We start from the raw sequence: 24,851 nt of genomic DNA on the forward strand, positions 1-24,851 counted from the left end.
TAAGGCTATGCGTGCTGTTAGCATTGGGCTTTTAGTTGACATATTGTGTGTAACACTGGACTAGCTGCAGCGGAGTGGCTGCTTATTGATTGGCTGCTTGTTGATTGGCTGGATAAACCTTCACAATTTTGTCACATGGCTGTTTATTACGCCATGGCACACTGCCTGCTGTCTCCCCACCTGCTTCCTCATCTTCAGTCTGTGTGCAGGACCAGGCATGCACCCTCATGTGCCCATTAGCTCTTCTTCAGAAACGAGTAATTGAAGTGGGTTGGTAGTCCCCAGTTGATGTTAGGCCCATTACCCTACATTGTGCAGTGGTTGCTTTGTTGCCTGTTAAAACCAGTTGTTGTATCTTTGCTGCAGCCTCCAAAATTGACAATGCCATGGTGAATGAGGACTGGTCCGGAGCACGCAGGCTGCAGAACGTATGGAGGTATGGCTTTCTCACTATGCTCTGGCTATTTTCAGGCTGTGGGATGATCACAATGTGACATCAGTGTCCACAATAAAGTGAACATTTGCTCTAGGCTTCACTTGGTGCATTTGTTCTGCATCTGATTTTTCTTGTTAAACCTTATATGGTTGTCTTTTTTGAGCCTGCTTTCAAGTGGAGAGCTAAGTAGCCACTCAGACTTTCAACATGAAAAAGCAGAGGAACAGACTTTGTATCCAAAATGCAGAACGTGCCTGTATCTGCACTGAATGGGTACAAGAGAATTAATCTTGAATTTCTTATACCACAGGTGAATGCGAGCCTCCATTTGTTTTGATAACAGTTCTGGCAGGTGAAGGGTCTTATTTCAATCATCTCAGCCTTCTCAGACAACTTTTACATCATCATGTTTCGGTCCAAGTTTAATCATATGGTAGCCGTCATCAATACTTGTATGGCTTGTCAACCAGTCTTTTGCATCTATTCTTTTAATGGGATATCTTTCATAAATGTATGCACCCTTGAGACGTGGGCTGTCAAGTTGCATGGTTATACCTTGTCCTTCCTTACGCATGGCTTGGTTAATTGTGAAATATCGAATCCAGGATTTTGATGGCTGATACCACGTGCAAGTAGTTTTCCACCAGTACATTTCGGTAGGTGAAACCTTTTGAAATTCATCCTGGGTAGCGGGCTAGGAAGTGGGGGTAGAATTGGGGTGTGTTGGTGGGCGGATATAAATGCAGCTTACCAGGACATGCTGATTTTGAAGCATTAAACTTTAAACATCTGCTTGTTAAGTCCCCATTATCGGGGAAAAACTCATAACAGGGAAATGTTTCTCGAACCCAATAAATTCCACCGAGCTAAATCAGCTTTTTTAGGGACAGATAAATATGGGCCCAAACACCGGCCCACTCACAATGGGGACCTAGGTTGTGTCATCTTGATAAAATTAATTGCCTGTTTTTTAATTTTATTTTATTAAAGGCCCACAGACGGATATTTGGGTAATTTTTAATTGAATGTCTAGATGCCAAATTGCTTCTTTATGTGATATCATTATTTTTTCATATGGAGTATGGAACCTGTAGTCGCTGAAACCACCATCAGCAATAGGTTGCTGACCCTGATGCGGTATGTACTTTTGCATATGCAGTGGATGTAGGAAAACTATAGTTATTAGTTTGTAGGTGGACCAGGCTCCATTGTCTCTTAACCCCATCTGCCTCATTTTACTCGTCATCACTATTGTCGTCTCCTTTAATTATACAGTAGCCAACCATTTTACCAGAAGTATTTGCTGCTTGGAATGCGGTGAGCACTTCATATAATATGCAGTTGACTGCACCCTTTATCAGTATTACAAATCTATCAACCTCTATTTTTCTTTGTTTCAATGCAGGTGAATGCTAAGTTGTCCTCAGAGCTAAATGCTATGAGATCTCCTCTGAATAACTCCTGAAGAGCTGTGTGGGAAAGATTTGTGTCTAAATCTATCTGTTACCGATGCAAGAAATTGTTTCTTAAATATGATATTTTATGCCTTTTTAATTATTTATTGCCAAACCTATCCCCTCTTGTTCAGAGAAATTAAACACCCTCACATTTAGTCTCAAAACCACAGCCAGCCTGTCAGAAGATGCGTTCTCTTTAGAAATATCCTGGGGCATCTGACCTTATCTCCCCATATGGCTCGGTGGGACCAGTGTGCTTCTTGGTAGACTTATCTGACTTTCTAGCAACTGGGCCCTATTTGTTTCCCTCAACCTTCTTTAAAGTGGTATTGCAGGCCCCTCCATCTCTGCATACTGCATCTTTCCACGGAAATGGTGTTTGCTGGTAAAATTGTTTTTATTTGTTCTGTGAGTTATGCACATTAATACTGCACTTTGTTATGTGAACCGATGTCTAACCTTTAAACCTGTTAAAACAAAACTGATATTTTGTTAACTGCCTCCATTGCTTCTGAAACATCCTGTCGGTGATGTATTTTAGCACGCCTATTTACACCCCCTCCAATATGACCACCACCCAACAAAAGCTGTCTTCTGGCCCACTAGGGCAGGTCTGTACTATGCAAGTGGCACCAAAAATAAAGGATGACATCTTAACACGTCTTACAATATATTGCCTTTATTCTTCTTCTCCCTCTAATGCCTATTGCGAAGTATGTATCTTCGGTGATTTCTTTGCCAAGCACCTTCTTTTAAGAATGGATTCAGTCTTTCAGCTGAATGTCTTTCCTTGCCTTGTAGGTGTTTTCCAGTTTGTTCAATTATACTTCATGGTCCCTTGACTGCTGAAGTCCTACTGCCTTTGTGTTTATCTTATTCCACGCAGCAAGAGATGATTGCTGATGCGGTGCCTTATATGTTTTACTCTACCTGCTATTTACCTTAATGTTCCTTTGGGTGTAGACGTCTTCCTTCTGCTTGGGATAGAGAATTCAATGTAATAGTCTATTTTTTCAAAGGCTTGAAGCATGTCACAGGATCTTTTTTAGTAGAGTCTTGCCTTTCTTTCAGCTTAGCAGCACTGTCAGCTTCTTCTGGTTGCCTTTTGGAACTTGTTTTATATCCACTCTTCTTCTGTCTGCCCCTTTACTATTAAAAGTTGTCCTAACTTTTTTCTTGGGCATTCCTCATCAATATGTGCATTCATCTACTCTAAGTATTTTGGGACAGATGTGTAGGCTCAGTTCCACCTTCTGCAAGTGACTGAGCAATATTTCCTGCTAGTGATACATCTCTTGTCCTCCTTAGAGTTATAGTTACTGGTCATATGGTTGACCATGTATGATGCAATAACCTTGGTGGCTCCAGATGGCTATCTCCAGATCTTATCGATGGTCAATTGTAGTATGACTTAACGTCTGTCCTGTGCAGTTTATTTGCAGGAGATGGCGGGGATTTTACAATAAATAGTCAGATAAGGTGCACTATGATTCTGAACATTCTTAAGTTGAAAGGTACATCAGTTAGTGTTAATAAACCATCTCGAGCTCTTTTCCCTTACCCACAGATGCAGGAGAACTTCACACTCTCAGTTAATATACATTTTTTAAGGTCGATAGTTAGTGTACCTTTTCTCTGTCGGGGCCTCTTCTCCACAAGTTTGCATTGTGCCCTCTGTCATATGTGGCGATACAGGAGGCAATCCCTGGTGCTGGACCTGACCTTTCACCTACCCACTTTCAGCTGTGCGAGTTAAGGATGTAAAGCTAAAACGAATTGTGGCTGGCTCCAGGAGTAAAGTAGATAGCCTGTTATATACACTAGGGTTTCGAAAAGGGGTGGTCACAGGTCACTTGATGGTTTAATTCTACCCTGGGCTACCCTCTGGTGGGTTATCTCTGTCAACCCCTTTTCAAGGCTCTGCTAAGTAACTGTTGTCTCCTACTCCTGGTTGTTACTGGCCCTGACTGTTTCATTTACAGGGTCTTGTTAAGGCCTCTGAAATACCCTGCTTTTAAGGTCATTAACAGCATATGTTGTGTATATTTAAATAGAGAGTCCCTTACTTGATTGAAATTAACCCAAGTCTAGATATTGGTCAGGGAGTCTGACAAGTTTAGCCTTTTATTCTACCCTCCCCCTTCGATTACATGTAATTTTTCTTTAAAAGCGTGGGATTAAGTCTATTCCAGTAACGCTGCAGTTCTGTGCATACAGGTGATTCATACAGCCTTGAAAAAAATTGATAGTTGCAAGATTTTTGGCTAATGAGTATGTTATTAATATGTGTGTTTGGTCAACAATGTCAGACATTAAAAAAAAGTAGAGATGTTTCCTGTGGGACAAAATGTGGTTAGCCTGCATTCACAATTGTTGGCCTCTTCTGTACGATCAAGGCCTCGCACTTGATGCAAGTTATAGGGTGCCTCTATAACAGCCCACTGAGATCCGGAAGAAAACCACTTAATGTGAACCTTCTTGTGAGAAAGATATTTATGCAAATATTTTCGGTGCCTCCCGAGTGATGGCCTATTCTCAACCACGGACTCGCATCAAAATAAATTCAGCCTCATATAGATATGGTGTACTACATAGATGATGTTTTTTGTGAATACAATAGTTAATAGATTTGGAGATATAGATTTTTCTTTATACGTGACAGCATTTAGGGTTGTATATACGAAGTATATTTGATTGACAATAAAATGATTTTATGATTAAAAACCTAAATATGGTTAAAAAGCTAATTGATTGACTTTTCCCTTATCAAAATGCCTCAACCCCGCAGCAGGTAAATGTGTATCCAACAGAAAGTAGGTTTATACCTTTTACTGCATATACATATGAGAATGCGGTGGTACCTCTGGAAGAAAGTAAGGTGATTCTCGTTGTAGTTTTATTCATGGCTTTGGAACATCACACAAATGTTCTAAAATATAAGGAGTGCCATTTCCATTTTTAGTCATAGGTTTGCGAAGATGGCACCTGCGAATTTAAACCTTCAGAAATGACACTGTTGCTAGCACATACCTCACTCACAATACCCCCGAACGTCTGCTCGGTGTTGCTGTTTACTTTTTATCTGTAGGGTGTTTTCTACTCCATGTAGGACTCTAGCAGTATGACATGGCCTGCAGTACCCACTCGTAGTCCACGCCAGTGCAGGGGTTTGAAGGTTCTTCCTTGCACAACCTACAACTTCCATATACCTTGATAAAAGGCCACAATTGAAAGGAGTGACTGCAAGCTGGTCACCTGATGGGCCATCTGAAGTTAGCACTGAATGACAACAGATTGCTACTTCATACCTGCATTAAATAAATAGCCAGGCCCACTGAAAAACTAGCCTCTAAGTACAGTGCAAGTCAGTTATAGGACCATTCGAGGGTTGTTTTATTTAAGATTGTGGTTTACACACTGATTAGAGAGCAGTGTGCCAAGTGATCTCAGGTTGCTTAGTTAATAACTAATCCAAATATTCATTATGTGGAATGGAATAAACTGAAAGAACTTTATTTTTAGATGCAAAATATGTAAATCTGAGGTGCCATTCACTGACTACTTGTATGTGCTTTGTTTCCTCTAACAGGGACCAACGGGAAGAGGAGTTGGCAGAATATTACATGAAGAAATATGCAAAGCCCTCTGTAGAACAGTGAGTACCGGGGTGGAGTAGCGCTGCTTAAGGGTTTTTTCTATTACTGGTGTTAAACTCCATCTTTAAGATGCCATTCAGCATCATGTGATAGTCTGTCAGTGCTTTTGTTTTTAACAATCTGCACACATGGTGTATACCACCTCAGTGTCAGTTTCCTGATGGCCTCTGTTTATACTGTTCCTTACCTAGCCTTATGTTACTGCTTGCATTAATCCAGCCCACTAGCGGCTCATTTGGCGGAATTCTTGTTAGGTGATTGAGACCATCTGTTTGACATGACCTAGCGGTTGGCAAGCATGACTGGTGTGTGTGTTGCCTAGAAAACGACTAGTTAGTTATCCATCACTTATTTGTAGACATGCAGGTTTATATTGTTAATTCTTCTGGATAGTGGAAATTTGACCTGACACCATAGGCATCAGGCCAGTCACAGGTGTTCCTGGCAGTGCAACACTGTATTACTTCCCTAACCAGAGCAATCCCAGTGAAACCCACAGTAAACAGGCAACTTCAACCCCTTTTGACAATGGAGCGCTGCACTCTGATCCACAGTAGGACTTCCAAGGTCATGCTGATGAGATGCTCTGCACTGAGGCCTACAGGGGGGCTGTCCCAGGTCTTCCTCAGCACGGTGCTGCACTGAAACTTATTGTAAGCAACAAGTTCTTTTTTGTGTGGTTGACTGAGTTTTTCATCAGGACCCACAGCATGACAGTCCAAGGCCTATGGATGGTTCTTGAAATCCACAACAGAGTAGTCTTTGTTTAGGGGATTATGAAGCTTTACATTGAGACCCACAACACTGTGGTAGTTTCAGCCCTTGCTGACCACTAAGAAGCGCAGTGATATTTTTAGGAAGGGCGTTTCTGTGTCTTTCTAACAGTACCCCAAGCCACGTGCTGCCTGCTTGTTCTCCTTTCTGTAGAAATGACTCTGAAACACTTCTCCTGTTGTATTTCTTTGCCTGTATGTCTCTGCTAGTGCAGTGACTTTCTGCTAACCTGTACCTCCATTCTCTTCTTTCTTCTTGATTGGCAGAGTCGTTGGGGGATCAGATGAACTGTCTGACGACATCACCCAGCAGCAGTTACTGCCCGGTGTCAAGTAAGGAATACCAAGTACCTTGGATTAAATTGGAGTCTGGAAGGATTGTGTGTCACTATATCATTCGGTGTTTGTGATTGTCGTGTCCTCCCACGGTGGGGGTCGAGGGATACTTTTCTATAAGTGCCACACAAATATAAATGTGGTTGCAGCACACCCTTATTTTTCTTTCACTGCTTTGAACTATCTTATAAAAAGCATGTGGTCCTATCAAGCAGATGGTTTTCATGTGTCCTCCAGAGAGGCTATTATGATCTTTTCATCTTCCTTATTTAGGAACAGGAATGTTTATGCCGGAGACTTGCTTGCTATGAGTGTGTTACTCAGTGATTTGGTCTAAAGGAAGGTTTGTCTGTGGCTGGCTCCTTGGCACATGCACTAATGCAAACATATGTATCAACTGTATTTCGTGACTGAAGACATCCGCACAGGGGCAGTAGAGAGGTTTACAAAATATGTTTCTGTAATTAGATGGAGCATAGAAGATTTGGGGGGGGGGGGGCGGGGGATCAGTGGATGAAGTCCCATTGTAGAAGGCAGTGAAAGTAAATATGGGGAAACAATGGGAACATTATTTGTCTTATACCGCGAGCCGTGAAGTGATGGGTCTTGAGTATATTGTTTTGGTGGTTATGTCTGGCTTGACAGCACAGCTGTCTCTCTACTTTGTGATCAACAGAGAAAAAGATTTAACAAGCAGTACTGAGAGAGTTGTTCTTGCTCCCTAATGTCGATATCCTTGAATACGGCATTTGATTGGGCGGAAGTTGGTCGCATTTATAGGTCTGACGTATTTATATGAAAAGCATATGATGAAAGCAGAATGCCTTTAAGGGCATTTAAGAGTGGATTGTTAATAGTACACTGTGTTAACACCTACAAACAAACGTTTTGTTATCTGACATTTTACAGTGTACTTTACTAGGCAATGGTTTTGCTGCTGGTTACCCTCTCTGACAAATCCTGGAGGTAGGCGATTTACATTGTTAGAATTCCTATTAGGTTGCTATAAGAAAAGGTGTGTGGTGTTTTCCTAGCTATGATTTTGTACATATTTAAAATTTGATGGCTGCCTTGGGAAATGCTTATGCTCAATGTAGAAGGCCTGGGTAGTTTATGGTCTGCAGGTCAATTTCAAAGGCTATAGGCCTGATGAGTTCACTGGGAAAGGCTCCGTCATGTGCCATTGGTTTAATCCATATATTCTGAAAAGTGACGACAAGGGCAGTAGGTCTGCCTTGCTTATCATAACAAGCATTAGCAAAGCCAATAAGTTTTGCGTTTTCAAGATTTTTTGTTTGCGGTTATACAGTAGGGTTTGTGTATATTAATTGTATATTGTACATGTTCTTGTTATTAAAATAGCCTTTAATGGCTTGCTTAATAATTTATGTATGTTGGCTATTAAGCGTTTGTAAATAATGTGGTACAATAAATCTTTTTCTTTTTATTGCATTTAAACACTTATTTAAAATTGTAAGTAATAAAATATTTTTCAAGCTGTAAAACGTTGGAAAAGCCAATAGGTCTTGGTAATACGAGAGCTTTTGCATTTCGCAATGTCAATGGAATTTTTGAGTCTCCGCAATCAGTCTTTTCTGAGTTATTGGAAGCAGGTTGTGTATTTTCTCAGAGAGTGAACACGGTACAGAAAGAGCAACCCCCAACAACACCTAAGTACCACGATGTAGACGCTATGGTGTTTAGAGAATTCGCACGAGCTCTCGTGCACAAAGCAAGCAGCGATGGGGGAGGGAGGAATACAGAGCTCTGAGCACTGGCAAAGAAGCTCAAAATCCTGGTTTTTACCAGCTGTACGATTGTCTGTTTATGGTGGTTATTTTTTTCATAGCGCCTGCCTTGCAACAGAAGCAATAGAGCTCTTCATGAAGGACAAGATTAAATTGACAAATGATACGACTACAACATTAACACAGCCCATGCACGAGAAGTGAAAAAACATGGTTGGCAGGAAGGAAGATGTGAGGCAGTGGAGTAGATCTGTATTCAGAGCTTCCAAAAGCCCAACAGTTTCCTTCTTAGGCAGACGTCCATATTGGCATTGCTTAATTTTTCTAGAATATATATTGTGGTAGCTGACTAAGCATCACTGAAAATGAGGGCAATAAACTTCATGTGAGGGCTTGTTTTGAATTCAGAAAACCTAATTTTTGTTTTTGTTTGCTTTTATTTCAAATATTCCGTTTCTCCAGGTTACTGCCAAACTCTTTTGTGCCCCAAATGATTTGCACCGCTCCTGGAGGGCATTCTAATTGACACATCATCTAGAAGGAGCAGGGTCTGTGGCATGTAACCTGACACCCCTCCTTAACCGCTGTGACCTTCTTATCTTCTCTTTATCTCCATACACCATATGACTTGTATAATGTCTGTTCTGAGTGGCAACACTCCCCTTGTGGAAATGAACGTGTCAACTGGTGTTGCTATTTATTGGCTAAAGTTTCCACAAACGTACATTACGTATTAGAGGGATGTTTTGGGACCATATAGAAGAACGAGGCTACAGACGAGTTCTTTGAATTCTGAGGTGACGTTTAAGTTCCTTTCTAATGTAAAGTAAAGGGATGCATTATTCCTTATACTATGTGAGCTTCCCAGCTCCTCTCAATCTATTTGTTACAAAGGTGATCTGTGGCGCCTGTGTCTCTACATGTGTGCCTCCCTGACTAGGCCAGGTGGCAGGGAGGCATTAAACACGCGGAGCATAGGTGGGGTGAAAGCTCTGCTTCAATTGCTTCAACCCTCATGCTTGCTTTCTCCTCTCTGCCCTACGCCCAATCCCTCGGAGACCAAATAAAATGAAATATGGGTAAGTGAATCAACACACTGTCACAATTCTACTTAAGACTATGATAAGAGCAATAAAAAGGTATACTTTGTCGTCTCCAGGAATGCTCTTAAAAAATCCTGAGGTTGACAATATTTTATGAATTTTAAACGGTTGTGAAAACTATGAATTATTTGATTGGTTACAACCATTGGTTTTGGCATTCTGGGAAGCACTGGGCATAACATACTGCCTTGCGGTCTTAGATTAAATCAGTTTTGAAGCTGGTTTAACAATCAGTACATACACCAAAGCTTATTGAAAAAGGAATTAACCTTCCTAATCCTTAGATTACATCAACCCCGCCTGGTTAAATCAGTTACTTAGAGGCTGACATATTGGGGTTTATAGCTTCCACGCAATCCTAGAACATGCCGTATGATAGCAACAGCAATGCTAACCATAGCCTCACTATCAGAATACAAACTTTCTCTATTTTCCTTCATAAACCTGCTACCTATGTTGACAATTAACACATGAACTGATGCCATCTGAAAAAGATTATAAGGAGACATACACAATACGTGACTATGCCCCTTATCTACCAGAAATTGTGCCTTGAGGCCAATCAGATCCCGAAGTGTGGCCTGTAAAGACATGTATTCATAGGCGTGCCTTTGACCATTCTAGCACGTGAATTCCATATGTTATATGCAACAGTGTTAACATTTCACAACTTATAGGTGTATCAGACTGATAAAATATCCCTTTATAATGCAAGCAACTGGAAAACAATATGCACACCCGTTTCTCTGCCTCACAACCTGCCTTTTGGGTATGGCTAAATGTCGATGTAGGCTCAGGCATAGAATTTTTTAATGAGCACATGGTTGTGCGTTCCAACACAATGAATAACTTTGAGAGGCTGTTGTGGTCAGTTGTTTTAACCCCATTGGCATAATTTGAAGCATCACTTACATTGCAAATATATGCTAATGAAAATTCAGAAATATTTCATTTTGCGAAGACTTTGACCTTTTCACACTTCACTTTACACTTTTTATCAATCATCAGAAAAATCTTGTCATTGTGAAATATTTAGCAATGGGCAGTGAATACAAGGATGCTGCAGACTGTCGCTGTACAAACGATCTGATGAGAGCAGCTGGGGGAAGCGACACAGGCCCTGCTGAGCAGATGGCTCGCCCTGTTGTGTTTTAACTTGCATTCAGTGATTTATGAAAAAGTATCTGCTCAGCACATACTTTTTTTCTAAAAGCACAGACGTGACATAGAATGAAAATACTATACCAGTTTAGCAAACAAGAGAGAGACAGGCTGCCTTTCAGTTTGCCAAAAGCACTGATAAATGTCAAAGTTTGAATAAACAAGCACATACTTTTACTGATGGTGCAAACGCAGCGTAGAATAAAAATAGTAAAATTATATGCATTTTTAAGCTTTGACATTTAACTCTGCCTTTGTGGAAATTGAAAATCAGCGTATCTCATCTCTCTACTTTTTGTTAAACTGGTACAGTATTTTCATTGTACTTCGCATTTGTGCCTTATGAAAATGTATCTACTTGCTTATTTAAACTTATGCAAGTGGCAACAGGCGGGAAGTGGTGGCCCGGAATGGCACTGGGTTATTAAGTGAACTCCGAATGCTGTAATAAAATGCAAGCAGCGACAGGTGCCGGAGCTGAACATGCACCCACCAAAGACAGGCAAACAGTAACACAAGCAAGAAACAAAGAAAAAAATAGTCCTGCAAAACAAACACATAAACACCAAAGCGTAAAGATACTAGTATTTGGGCGGTGCTCCGTGGGAGGAAACAAAACTCAAAAAGGTGGACAATACGGAAGGATTCACCATTAGCAAGTAAGCATTTTCAATGGCCAATGAAGGGATGAATAAAAAGGCGATAAGCAGGCTGTAAACCCACAAAGTGTATACAACATGTCTCAAAGAGACAGCGCAAGCGCTGCCTAGACTTGACATAAAAAGCCTATTTTAAATCCAAGAGGCCTTTAAGGCCTTTGTTGAAGTCTGTAGACAGTTGTTTGGTTACATGGGATCCCATAAGTTACCTTAGTAGGTGATTGTTTTCATGTTGACTACTCCCTTTGAGAAATCATGTGGGTTTATGTGATGATCAGTGTCAGGCCCTCAAAGGGAGGGCCTGAAATAATACATATACATTCATATACATATGTAGAGTGGCTTTGGGGCAGCCCTCCTCTGCCAGTGCCATTCATATTCTGATTCTGCCCATCTCAGCATAAATCATGGGGCAGTGGGCCAACCCTCTTAGTCATTTTCTCTTTGTGCTGTGAGTAATGGCATTTTGCCTCATCACATGTGCACATATGTCTGAAATTTAGAGTGCTTCACTGCAAGTCATCATGGGCCAGTTCTTCTGTTTGATTTATTTCCTTCTTTAACTTTTACATTCCCTCCCTTTTTTATAACCTGTAAATACTGTTCTTTGTGCACACCAGAATGTATACCGATGTTTCACATTTTTGAATGAAAGATTCTGGCTAGTATGTACCATTGGTACTTTCTCAAGGTTATGTCTGTATTTAGACACGTATTTTAAAGGTTTCCACAGACTATTTAAAATTGGCCTGTTTATAGCATGTTCAACATCTTAACCACCACAAACAACTGCATGTCATATTATCTAAAATGTAACTCATTCAAGACAATATTACATCCGCACAGCCCCAAACAACTCTAATCTTGCCAGCTCCAAATGACTCTTGGACTAATTCATAAGCAGAATCTCCCCCTTTTTTGGCGAACCTTCAAACTTCCCACCCAAATTTGTTTTGCAGCATCCCTTATTGATGAATATTATTTTCCTGTCCTTTTGTCTTAATGATGGTCCAGACAGTTTATCTTGTTTTTCTTCAAAGTTCTTCTAACTTGTGGTTTTTGACCATAAAGATATCTGTAGTAAGAATTTTCTGATTTGTACCAGTGATAGTGTGTGTCAACCTTCAGCAGCATCTTTGGATTTTTTCTGTCATGAAAATAAGTATTGCCGAGGAATTGCAGCAGAATTCCACTTTTAAAAATGGCCTCTTTGACACCTTGTTCCATAGAATGTTTTTCAGGCCAATTTTGGAGAAAGGTTGCATGAAAATGTTTAATTTGTTTTATAGTTCTAGCTTCTCACAACACAATTGGCTAAAGGGAGTGAAAAATAACTCTCTTAACTCTTACCTGTTGTTATTTTGTCGTCAAGGGATAATGTTTGATATTCTAAAGCACTGCAGTTTCACCACCTACTTGTGGGAACCCAGAACACATTTTAAATATAGGAATTTGTAACTTTTTATATTATTTTTAAAAAAAGATATGCTTGTCTTCCAGGAAAACATGCTTAGTATATTTTTTATAATTACATTGAAATAGAACATAAAGGGAGGGAAGATTGTGATGATGTTGTTCTAAGGAATCGAGACAGTCTCCAGTGCAGTTATTATAGTTATGTCTGCTCTTCATGACAAGTGTCCATCATAGTGAGACCTGGCTCACTAGTCATCCGGTCTTCTTAAAAATCAGAACCACCAGATGGGACCAGAAGCAGTTTGAGGGTTGGGTTTTATTGGGAGTTTTAGGAATTCTTGTTTTATGAGGTGACACCTTTTATTTTGGTCTTGATTTTTGAGTGATATCAAGAATTGGTCAGGACTAGAGTTGGACCAGATTGGGTCCAGGATCCCTGCATTAGCATCCTTTTGCATACCTTCCAGACCCCTTGCAGGATATAAGCTTCAGCATAAAAAACTAAAGATCTGAATGCTGCCCTGGTTGGTCCTAACCAAGGTGTGGGGCCGTTGTTATCCATCTAGCACATAGTGCTCTAAAATGAAGTTTGTGTGGGACAGAACCTCTTTTTGTATGATCACCCCCTCTGTTTTTGGGATAATGCTGCTGTTTTCTGACTCTGTAGTGCACGAGGCTCTGCTGTCCAGGCCCCATTGCATGTGCTCTGACATAAAAAGTATGTGTTCAATTGGCTGATAACTGTTTTGCTCATTTAACTTAAATGTAAATCCCTAGTATATGGTACATGAGGTACCCAGGGCTAGTGAGTTAAATGTCACACGTGGACTGCTGCACTTAATAATGCTACTACTGTTATGATAAGGTGAAAACGTGATTCTAGGCCTGCCATTGGAGTCTGGTCAGATAGCTTAAACCGGCCAAAGCGACCTGGTGAAATAAACCCTTTTTTGCTGGGTCAGATCCTTCCTTTTTAGTATTAATAAGCCACCCCTAGAAGAGGCCTTGCTAGCCCACTAGGCAATGTGCTTATTATTAAAATGAAGGGTATGTTCCTTTCGTGCTCAACATGCCTTGACAGCGAAATCACAAAATTGCTCTTTTCATTGTTTTTCAGTGGTCCCATTGGCTTACATGGAGTTTGACTAGCCACCTTACATTTTGGACCACCAAAGGTAGTACTCCAAGTTATCAAATTATTTGTTACATTAAACTCAAGACATTGCTGAGGTCATATTCAAGGTAATTTGTAATACAATGGTAACTTTAGAAAGCCACCACTTTGTTGTCCCAAACCTTTGGTAGCCTTTCTTATCTTATCTTCAGTAGTTGTCACACAAGAGAACATGTTGCCTCCCTGCTAGGAAGTGTGAAACATTCCCAGGCACAGGAAACAAAGAGAATTTCTGAAGGCAGGGGGTGTGATCTCTGGCAGCAGGATGGCTGCTGGCCAGTGGCCACAAATGGCCCAGATTCAAAGATGCTACTGCCTCGGTGAAGCATATGACGATTACACCTTTGCCTGACCCCTCCTTTGTGTTGATACACAGGTTGAGGGGGGAAAGTCCTGAGGAGGATACAGGTAATACAGAATGCCGCTGCCCGTCTTCTGCTGGGAACCCCGATCCATACCTCAGCAAAACCTGCCCTGGCCACCCTTCATTGGTTACCTGTAGAACAGCGTATAAAGCAGCCTGACTGGTTCATAGTGCTCTTGACAACAAAGGTCCTGTTTTTCTCAAACAGATTATCACTCCCTATATCCCCCAACGTCTGCTCAGATCCTCCTCTGCATCCCTGATTAGCATACCCCGCTATAAAAGAGCAAGATGGGGAGGTAGATCCTTTGCTTTTAAGGCAGCCCAACTGTGGAATTCTCTCCCGGCCCAAGTTCGGACAGTAGATTCTGAACTCTCTTTTTGGAAAACTCTGAAAACCATTCTCTTTCATCTATAGGTCTCTTGATGATTGTTTCTTTTCTGTTTCGACCTGCAGTAGCATTGGGAAGCCTTTGGCAGCCATGCGCTTTATAAAATCCCAAAATAGTAATAGAATAGAAATAGGGGGGGAAAGTCCTTGCACAACCATTTTTCGAGGAGAAGTATCTCACTGTGCTGAATACACCCCCAGGGCGTGCCCCGGGCTTGTCACAGGGAAGAAGGCTTGTGCTATCTTGGTTTATGGCAAAGAGGGATATCCTGGGATTGTTTGACGGCCAGACCCTCAGGAAGTGATGTAAAGTGGGAACGGCAGCCTTGTGGGAACTATTAACCAGTTGGCTATTGAGTCCTCCAGTCCCACCAATGAGGAGATGGCAAAAAAGAGGCACCCCAAACACACAGTCCACAGAAGATTTAAGAAGGATTTCCCTGCTGCTCCCTGGACCCAGCAAAGAGAGGCCTCACCAAGGGATGGACTGCTCAGACTGCTCCCGAAGGGCCTGCAAAGATGACTGTTCCTGCTGTGGCTACTTGTGGAAATGAACTCCACTTGTGCCAGGACGGAAGAAGTGTCTCCAAGGGCCAGTTGGCTAGCCTCCTATTAAGCTTCAGGGTGAACATAATCTAAGAGCTCAACTGCCAGGAATGCCTGCCTACCACTGGATTCTGAAGTGCTTACTGCGCCACCAATTTCCACCCTTCCAGAGATACCCCCAAGTCCGTTGGACCTGAAGTTGAAGTGATTTCTGTTCCCCAGAAAGAATAGCATTGCTTTCGTGTGAGCAACTGCTGGACTTGCTGTAACAGAGAGACCAGTTCATCAGTGGCGACTGGACTGGCACTATACTACCTGAGTGGGTTGTGGGAGATCGAGTCCTGAGATCGGACACAACCCCTGAAGTTTGTGGACCCTCTGGTGGTCCCAAAAAAACTCACAACATTTCTAATGTGTCTTCAGCATCCTGCATTCCCAGGTTGGAGGGAAGTGGCTCCGCCATTCTAGGGGAGATTCTAGCTGGTCTGCAAAGTGCTGGCAGCCCTCCAAGCGTTTTGGGAGATGCACAGCTGCAGGACGAGTTGGGCCTGGGCGATTGTCAGGACAGCAGCAGGTAGACAGGATTTGGTGGCAAAAGCCCAGGCTGGCCCACCGTTTGCACGCTGGTTGGCTCTACTTTATCCTCTTCCAACATATGAAACTAAGTTCCTGGTGTCAGAGGGGTACCTAAATACTGAATTTAGGGGCTTTAAGTGTAGTGTAGTAGCCAATTGGCTACCTGCCCCCTGGGGTGACTAGACCCCCTATATGACCACGTTCTACAGGGAGTGGGCATAACCCTGTCTCTGAATTCCTAATTTCACCAAAAACAAGATGGTGGAACCCTTCTTTCATGGAGCGCATCAGGCTGCCCACCTTAGGTGTGTGACTAGCCTGGTAGTGCAGCACGCCTCCTTGCATAGCTAGGTTCCTGACTGTCCTGGTGCGAATAGGGCCTCAGGGAATGGGGGATGGCCTCTCCCAGGTCTGGGAGAAGCCGGGACCACATATCAAAGGGGGTAGAACTTTGAAATCCCTTGCCTTGGTATGCAGATTTACTGGACATCCTACTGACGAAGGTGATAACACCTTCCTCCTGAGCAGGCATTGTTTCTGGTCTCTTAGAGCGCTGGATCTCACCTCCAGGGGTCAGAAACCTGTCTGTGGTGGCAGGCTGGTCGATACCAGTCAGACACTGCACTAAGAGTCTGGCAGGTTTCAGGGGGCACCCCTAAGGTGTCCTCTAGGTGCATGTCATAATAGATCCAATGCTGGCATCAGTATGGATTTAATAAGACGAGGTGTTTGATACCAAACACCATAGGTTTCAGTGAATCCATTATGTAGATGGGTAGCTCATAATGACGAGTGCCCAGTACATAACTTAAGGTGGATTCCCTGCTCACTTTTAATATCTAGGACTCAAACTAGACATCACTGGGGCATATCTGCTGATGCTGATTTTTCTTCACATCAAATATAATGCACCCGGCCTTAAGGCTCTAAGGACTGCTGTAGGGGTGACTTACCTATATTAGATGCAGTGGTTTGAGACATTTCACTCATGGCTTGCACCATGACACACAGTCTACAATGACAGGCTGTGTGCAATTTGTAGGGGGAGGGTCCCTTGGGGTGGCACAATACATGCTGCAGCCCTAAGGGACCCTCTTTAGTACAGAGGCCCTATGTACCAGGGGTACCATTTATTAGGGACTTACAGAGGTACTAAAGAGTGCATCAATTCTACACAATTAGACCTTTTACCTTGTTTTAGGCAAAGTGCACTGGCACTGGGGTCCTGGTTAGCAGGAACCCAGTGCACCTTCAGTCGCAAAACCCAGGTAGTAGTGGCAAAAAAGTGGGGGTGACCATGTCAAATGGGGCACTTTCATACACTAAGTATTTCCTCTAGAAAATGTAAGTGGCACATATTTGTGTCTGCTCTGCTAACATGCCTTTTCTCCTCTCCAAACAGAGACCCTAACCTCTGGACAGTCAAATGTAAGGTATGTACAGGATTTGTGTCTCCCTTCAGGTATACAATAATATAGTGGAACAAATTGCTCAGGGAGTGACTCACATGCTGTCAAAATTTGTATTCTTCCTTCATATTATATTCAGTATCAGGTAGGCTACAAAGATCAATAAATTTCAATACCACGGAGTTTGATAACTTCAATCGGACAGTAAGAACTAAATTAAAAGTTATTATTACTGTGACATTTAGGTGTTGGGGGATGAGTTGCAAGCCATTTTTCACATTTGAGTGTGAGAATTCAAATAATGACAGAGTATTCTTTCTAAAATAATTGATTGGTGTTTAATGGCCAGTGAGACCGAACACAACAGTATAGAATTTGCTCGAGTTAAATAATGAAATTTCCAAAATCTCCTGTTGAGGAATTATCCCTTTGAATTTTGCCCCTTTCATATCTGCCCTAATTTGGGTTGCCATTAGCACCTGTTGGTTAGAATGGACATGGGGTCAGATCTCAATTGGTGTCACTCTCCTCCTCTCTTTAGATCGGTGAGGAACGTGCAACAACCTTTTTATTGATGAGGAAGTATATCGCCTACCAGTTTACTGACACAGTAAGTCATGTGTTACTGCTGTTGACATTGCATATTTCTGCCGCTTCCTGACCAGTTCAGATTGTTGACCGACTGTGGCCTAGAGAGAATGATCTTTTGGCATTAGCTCAGTCCCCAGCTAGCACTGAGATTCGGTTAAACTAGTTTGCATGTAGCGTTTTATTAACGAAGGAAATAAGTACAGTTCTAGAAGTGTGAGAAATATATTTCTCTTGCTCTGTCACAATGCACAATACTTTCGCCTTGGCCGATTGTTATATTTGAAATATCCCTGCCATAGAGAGGACCTTGCATGGCATAGACTGGGACCCTGGATGTTTAACATGTATTTGGTCAGCTTATTGGGCCCACTTTCATTTCAACTAAACATGATGATGCCCTAGCACATATATGATTTTGCCTTGCCCAGGTTCGATTCTTGTTTTATGTTTGTGTGTCTGTGACAGTTCAGATCCTTTAAGGGAGAGATCCTCTCTCTAATGACGTAAGCAAGACCAGTTGTCTGCCTCCTTCCTACCATGCCTATGTGACACTGTGCGTTAGGGTATGCTGCAGACCACAGAGTTCAGCTGTACGAATCTTTGCCAGTTGCTAAATTTCGAGGTATTCACATGGAGAGAATGGAGAAAATAATTAAACCACAAAAATGCATATTTCCACCGACCTATCAAGGATCTGTTACATCTTTTATGAAACCTTCAGTAGGTTAGCACCTTCCTACTGTGCACATTTCATACAAGCCAAAACAATATCCTATTTGATTCTTCTTCAGAAGATGCACTTGGTGGCTCATGATTCTCTTTTGAGTTTAGAACACAAGACCCACATAACTGTCCAAGATGAGCGCTTGTGGTTCCACAGGCTGTATGTGCTTATTGTGTCATGCATTAACAGATCTTCTTTGATCATATTACAGATGTATACTGTGCAGTGGTTTGGTGTTCTACACTGGGGTCAGTCTTAGCACAAATAAAAATGTCATTATTGATCAAGCACTAAGCTTGCTTCAGTGATGTGTTCAGGAGCTAACTTTTGAAGGGACATTTCCTCTCTTCTTCAGTGCTACAGATAGCATACAAAATAGATTTAATTTAACACAACTATCCCAGCTATTTGATATATTAGACACACAGGCACTCATTATGAGTTTCCCTGGCAGCGGAGGCCTCCAGACAAACTCATAACGCCACTACACCTCCATTACAAGCTAAACTCCGCCGGCCCTATTTTGAGTTTCTCTTGGGCCAGCGGGCGGAAACAGACTCCGGTGCTTACTTTCACACCGGCTTTAGGACCGATGTTGGTGCCTCCTTTTTGCTGATGCTGTAGGACAGTCCGATACAGGTGACAATGTCTGACTTCAAACCAGCATTGGTCCAATCCTGACAAGGTTGTGCTTTGAATCTGCTACACTGAACCTTGTTCCCACAGTACCCGAGCCTGACCCACTCGGAGAAGATGATGGGGATGTTTTACTCCCCCCAACCCCATGATGATAACAGCCTTTACAAGGACGTACAGGAGGCTAGTGTGCTTGGTACTTCCCGTGATACAGAGTTGAAATTGCCTTTTGGCCCCCAAATGGAGGGGAGTGCCTCTTTTGCCATCATAACTTGATGAGTGGCTGAGGTCCTGGACGTACACATGGCTTCTGCTGAAGTCAAGAAAATGTCCTCACAGTAATTTTGCAATGTGAGCCAGCCTTACCTTCTCTCTTTGAAGCCCTCACTAATACCTTAATGGGAACTTGGTCTAAACTCTGTTCTTGGCCACCGGTGAATGGGCAGGTTGCTAGATGTCATAGACCTGGCCCTGGTGATCCTGATTTCCTGCCACTGCTTCCAGGTTTAGAGAGTCGGGTGGTCTAGATTTTCAACAACACAGAAGGGTGAACCTGTGGTAAAGCACAATAGGGCCCGCTTAGAGTCTCCATTTTTAAATGCACATTTTATTTTAGTGTCTCTTTTTCTGCTGGTAACCTTTTACTTGGCTTTTCATTCAAGTGATATTGATGTGTTGATGCTATTTAGTCTGTACACTATGTCCAAAGCTAATTATTCTGATTGTCTGTTAAGACAGCTCCGTGTTTGCAGACATATCATAACATTGTCCCTCTGACACAGTGTTGCGCAAACAGGGCTAGTGTTATAAAAGCTGCCTCTGCACCATGTGCAGCAGAGGAGCACTTTTACTGGGATTATCTTGGAGCGCACCTCGCAGTGCCCGAAATATAGCTTAGCTGACTCTGATACTGATTTGGATTCTGACCTCTACCCTGCACGGGACAAATATCCTGCACTACATCAGTTCGGCTTTGTGGCTTCCCGGATATCTTACCCAGGTATGGGGGGGTTGAGCTGTCGCAGTAGATCTGGCAGAGGGTACTACCACTATGCTCTCTATACCTCTATCTCTGTACCAACACAATCACAAAATCATGGTTGAACTGTTTATCTTTTTCACCGTTTTTGTAATGCTGGTTACTATGCTTTGTCTCGTTTGCTAAAAAAAATCACAGATCATGTTTTTATGCAAGTGTAAGATTGTTGCAATAAATGCTCTAAACAACATTTTTTGTAACTTTCTTGGGTAGTCTGACAATGAAAGAGTATATCTGTTTCCCCGATTTCCTTGGGATTCTGATTAGTCGTATTTAAGGTTGCAAAACCCATCTGGTATCCTGGTATGTTTAGGGGTTCAGACGTGGCACTGTGAGCTAGTTTGGAATTGTGTCAACATTTCCTGATGGTATACGTGGACTGGGTCCCTATACTCTGAAGTTTATGTTGACCAGATACACAGTCCTACTTGATTTGTAGGAACTGTAAATCAAATCCTAGTTCTTTCCATACTAACCTGGGAAGCACCCATTCATTCTGATGCAATAGGTGTGAGGTTTACTCTTTGCTGTTTCCTCCTGCTGAAGGATGAGGCTTCAGCCTATATTCATAAGGCAAAATAAATTAAAAATTATCACATTGCACAGGTTCTGTAGCTCTGGATCCTTGTGACAGGATGATAGCCTTGTTTCTGCAGTATGTATATTCATATACAGCAGAGAGGATTTTCAGTTGGCTCTGCTCCTCTTCAGCCTCACTAGTGCTCCTCGTGTGTTCACAAAAGTGATGGTGGTCACATTCATCAAGCACTACTATTCTTCTTGGAATCAGTGTGGGTTTATTAATACAAGATGTTTGACTACTAAACACCATATGTTTTTGGTGAACCCATTATATAGCTGTGTCACTCGTTTTGACCAGTGCCCAGTACGTACCTTAAGATGGCTTCCCTGTTCACTTACATCACAAGGGAATATCTGCTCATGCAGATATGTGCTCACGTAAAATATAATGTGACCTGCCTTAGGGCTCAGAGGCCTGCTGTAGGGGTGACTTAAATTAAATGCAGTGACATTGGTATGGCACACAGGAGTGTGCTATGTTATGATTTCACTTCATGGTTTGCACCATGTCATGCATCCTGCAAATGCAGTCTGTGTGGAATTTGTGTGTGGGTCCTTTAGGGTGGCATACAATATGCTGCAGCCCTAAGGGGCCCTCTTTACTACCCATGCAGTAGGTACCAGGAGTACCTACTACTAGGGACTTACAGGAGGTCAAAAGTTTTTTGCCAATTGTGTTATAATTAGATATCACCTTGTTTTAGAGAAAGAACACTGGCATTGAGGTCTAGTTGGCAGGCCTCCGTGCACAGTCAGAGTATAAAATCTGTGTTAGAGATGGGATATTTGGTTTGCAGTCAGGTTAACCCCTGCCCAAGCAAGGACCCTCACTCTAGTCAGGGTAAGTCACACAAAATCCAAATTATCCTGTGCCCACCCTCTAGTAGCTTGGCACTGAGCAGTCAGGCTTAACTTAGAAGGCAGTAACTTAGAAGGCAATGTGTAAAGTATTTGTGCAATAAATCATGCAATAAAAAAGTATAGCATCACAAAAATACACCACACAGTGTTAGGAAAATATATAATATTTTTCTGATAAGATGCAGGTCAAAACAATTAAAATGCAATAAGTATATGTTGAGATATCACTGTAAAAGTGGTATAAAGTGTCATTTGTCTCTTAAAAACAATATGGTGGTCATTACAACCCTGGCGGACGGTGTTAAAGTGGCGGTAAGACCGCCAACAGTCCGGCGGTAAACAAATTGGAATTACGACCTTGGCGGAAACCGCCAACAAAGACAGCCACTTTAACACTCTGACCGCCACGGCGGTACAGACAAACAGCTTGGTGGTCACCGTAACAGACAGACGGAAGACAAAGTACCGCCCACAGTATCACAACCTACCAATTCGCCACCTTTTCCGGGGCGGATTCACTGCGGACAAAAACACGGCGGAAACCGGACTCCAAAGGGAAAACGCCCACCTCTACACACCCCACGAGGAATCCGGACGCCATGGAAGCCGAGCTGCACATCCTGCCAGCCCTCATCTTCTTTCTCCTCTACCAGGAGCACGAACGCCAGCAGCGAAGACAACAGTGAGTACTGCACCTACGACACGGGGGGGGGAACAGGGACACACACACGTAACACCCCACCCCCACCCTCACCCACTACAACACACACACACTAATACATATTTCTACATTATAGTTACACCCCGCAAACCCCCTGGAAGAATACAAAGACAAAAGGAAATGAGAGTAACCATTGTAATATATGAAAATCGACGAAAGCAAAAATATATATATACACCATAAACAAAATATACACCAAGCGTAGTAGTCCAGGTAGTGCTCCAATGAAGTCCGTGGAACACTGGGCCCACACGGTATGGGCTAGGCCCACACAAGATCCCCGACCATGACGGAGAGAACACTGCAGGGGCATCAGAGAGCAAGAAAACAGGCATCTCAGGGGGAGGGAAAGGGGGGGCACCTCAGGCAGTTGAGTGCACGACGCCAAATCCACGAGGGGGCCATGTGCCCACTGTTCAATCCTGGGGAGTCCAAAGCCACAGTCTCTCAAGTCTATACAGTGGGTCGTTTGCCCACTGTTCCATCCTGGGGAGTGCAAAGCCACAGTCTCTCAAGTCTCTACAGTGGGTGGGTTGCCCGCTGTTCCATCCTGGGGAGTGCAAAGCCACAGTCTCTCAAGTCTCTCCAGTGGGTGGGTTGCCCACTGCATTATCCTGGGGAGTGCAAAGCCACAGTCTCTCAAGTCTCTACAGTGGGTGGTTTGCCCACTGCTTTATCCTGGGGAGTGCAAAGCCACAGTCTCTCAAGTCTCTACAGTGGGTGGTTTGCCCACTGTTCAATCCTGGGGAGTGCAAAGCCACAGTCTCTCAAGTCTATACAGTGGGTGGTTTGCCCACTGTTCAATCCTGGGGAGTGCAAAGCCACAGTGTCTCAAGTCTATACAGTTGGTGGGTTGCCCACTGTGCCATCCTGGGGAGTGCAAATCCACAGTCTCTCAAGTGGATGACAGTCTCCACTGGTTCTGGAGGGGGCCTTGTGCCCAGAGTGCTTCATCCTGCCAAGGACAGAGGTAGTGGATGTATCTCTCCACTGGTTCTGGAGGGGGCATGGTGCCTAGAGTGCTTCATCCTGTTAAGGACAGAGGTAGTGGATGCCTTTCTCCACTGGTTCTGGAGGGGGCATGGTGCCCAGAGTGCTTCATCCTGCTAAGGACAGAGGTAGTGGATGTATCTCTCCACTGGTTCTGGAGGGGGCATGGTGCCCAGAGTGCTTCATCCTGCTAAGGACAGAGGTAGTGGATGACAGTCTCCACTGGTTCTGGAGGGGGCATGGTGCCTAGAGTGCTTCATCCTGATAAAGGACAGAGGTAGTGGATGGCAATATCCACTGGTTCTGGAGGGGGCACTGTGCCCAGAGTGCTTCATCCTGCTCGTGATGGACTCAGTAACGTCAGTGCCCTTGGCGCTCATGGGCCAGCGGTGCTTGTGGCGGCGGTGCCCTGTTCAGCGGTGCTTGTAACAGCGGTGCCCTGTTCAGCGGTGCTTGAGGCGGCGGTGGCGTGTTCAGCGGCGCTTGTGGTGGTGGTGCCCTGTTCAGCGGTGCTTGTAGCGGCAGTGCCCTGTTCAGCGGTGCTTGAGGCGGCGGTGACCTGTTCAGCGGTGCTTGTAGTGGTGGTGCCCTGTTCAGCGGTGCTTGGAGCGGCGGTGCCCTGTTCAGCGGTGCTTGAGGCGGCGGTGCCCTGTTCAGCGGTGCTTGAGGCGGGGGGCAGCGCGGGTGATGGCCTACTGGGCAATGGGGATGATGGCGGTCTCCTCCGCTGTGCTGCTCTTCCCAGACTTTCTGGGTTTCTTGTGGCCCTTCCCCTCCTTGGAAGGTGTCGCAGCTGACCCCACACTCCCACTGGGACCCCTGGGAGAGGGTTTGGTGGCTGGAGTCTTCCCCCTCTCCCGCCGGGCACTGGCCAACTTTTGATGCTTGACAGGTGGGGGACTGTCCGTGCTGTGGGTCCGTGCCACACTGGCTGCCCTGGTGGCCGGTGCACTCCAGATTCCAGTGACTACAGGCACCACTGGTCCCGGAGATGTTGTGGCTGAGGTGCTAGGTTGGGACCTGGAGAGTCGGGCCCTAGGAGACGGACAGGGTGGGGGAGGTGTGGGAAAGAGGTCAAGGTGGGACAGGAAAAGTTTTTTTGGAGACACTGGAACGGGTAGCTGGAGGGGGTTTGGGAGTGGAGGAAGAGGTTGTGGTTGTAGGAGGTGTTCGTTTGGTGACTTTGGGTGAAGGTACATGTGCTGGAGGCTGTCATGAGGTGGATGGCTGTTGGGTGGGTGTGTGCCTGCGTTTTTGTATCTTGGGAGGTGGCGTCACAGACACACTGGGAGAGGACACAGGGGATGTGTGAATGGTAGTGGGGGTGGTGACTGCACGTGAGCGGGGTGTGGTGGTGGGTGTGCTGGTGATGGCAGTAGTGGCTGTAGATGTAGTGCATGCAGGTGTGAGTGCAGACGAGACTGGGAGGGAGGAGGTAGACGAGGAGGAGGGGGACACAGTGGAGGCAGTGGATGTTGGTGTGTCTGCATGTGTGTGATGCT

General features: G+C 43.8%; 1 protein-coding gene across 4 annotated transcripts in view; it reads left to right on the forward strand.

Moving 5' to 3' along the window:
• The window catches only part of LOC138259317 (transcription elongation factor SPT5-like), a 197,876-nt gene that overhangs the window by 78,360 nt on the left and 94,665 nt on the right, over positions 1-24,851 (forward strand). For all 4 annotated transcript variants that reach the window (XM_069206947.1, XM_069206948.1, XM_069206949.1 and 1 more), the window contains exons 5-9: positions 367-436; positions 5,483-5,548; positions 6,590-6,655; positions 17,199-17,229; positions 17,747-17,815. In XM_069206947.1, the coding sequence (XP_069063048.1) occupies positions 367-436; positions 5,483-5,548; positions 6,590-6,655; positions 17,199-17,229; positions 17,747-17,815 (302 nt within the window). The remainder of the gene's footprint in view (positions 1-366; positions 437-5,482; positions 5,549-6,589; positions 6,656-17,198; positions 17,230-17,746; positions 17,816-24,851) is intronic.

This window comes from Pleurodeles waltl, chromosome 9, assembly GCF_031143425.1.
Source record: "Pleurodeles waltl isolate 20211129_DDA chromosome 9, aPleWal1.hap1.20221129, whole genome shotgun sequence".
Classification (NCBI taxonomy): Eukaryota; Metazoa; Chordata; class Amphibia; order Caudata; family Salamandridae; genus Pleurodeles; species Pleurodeles waltl.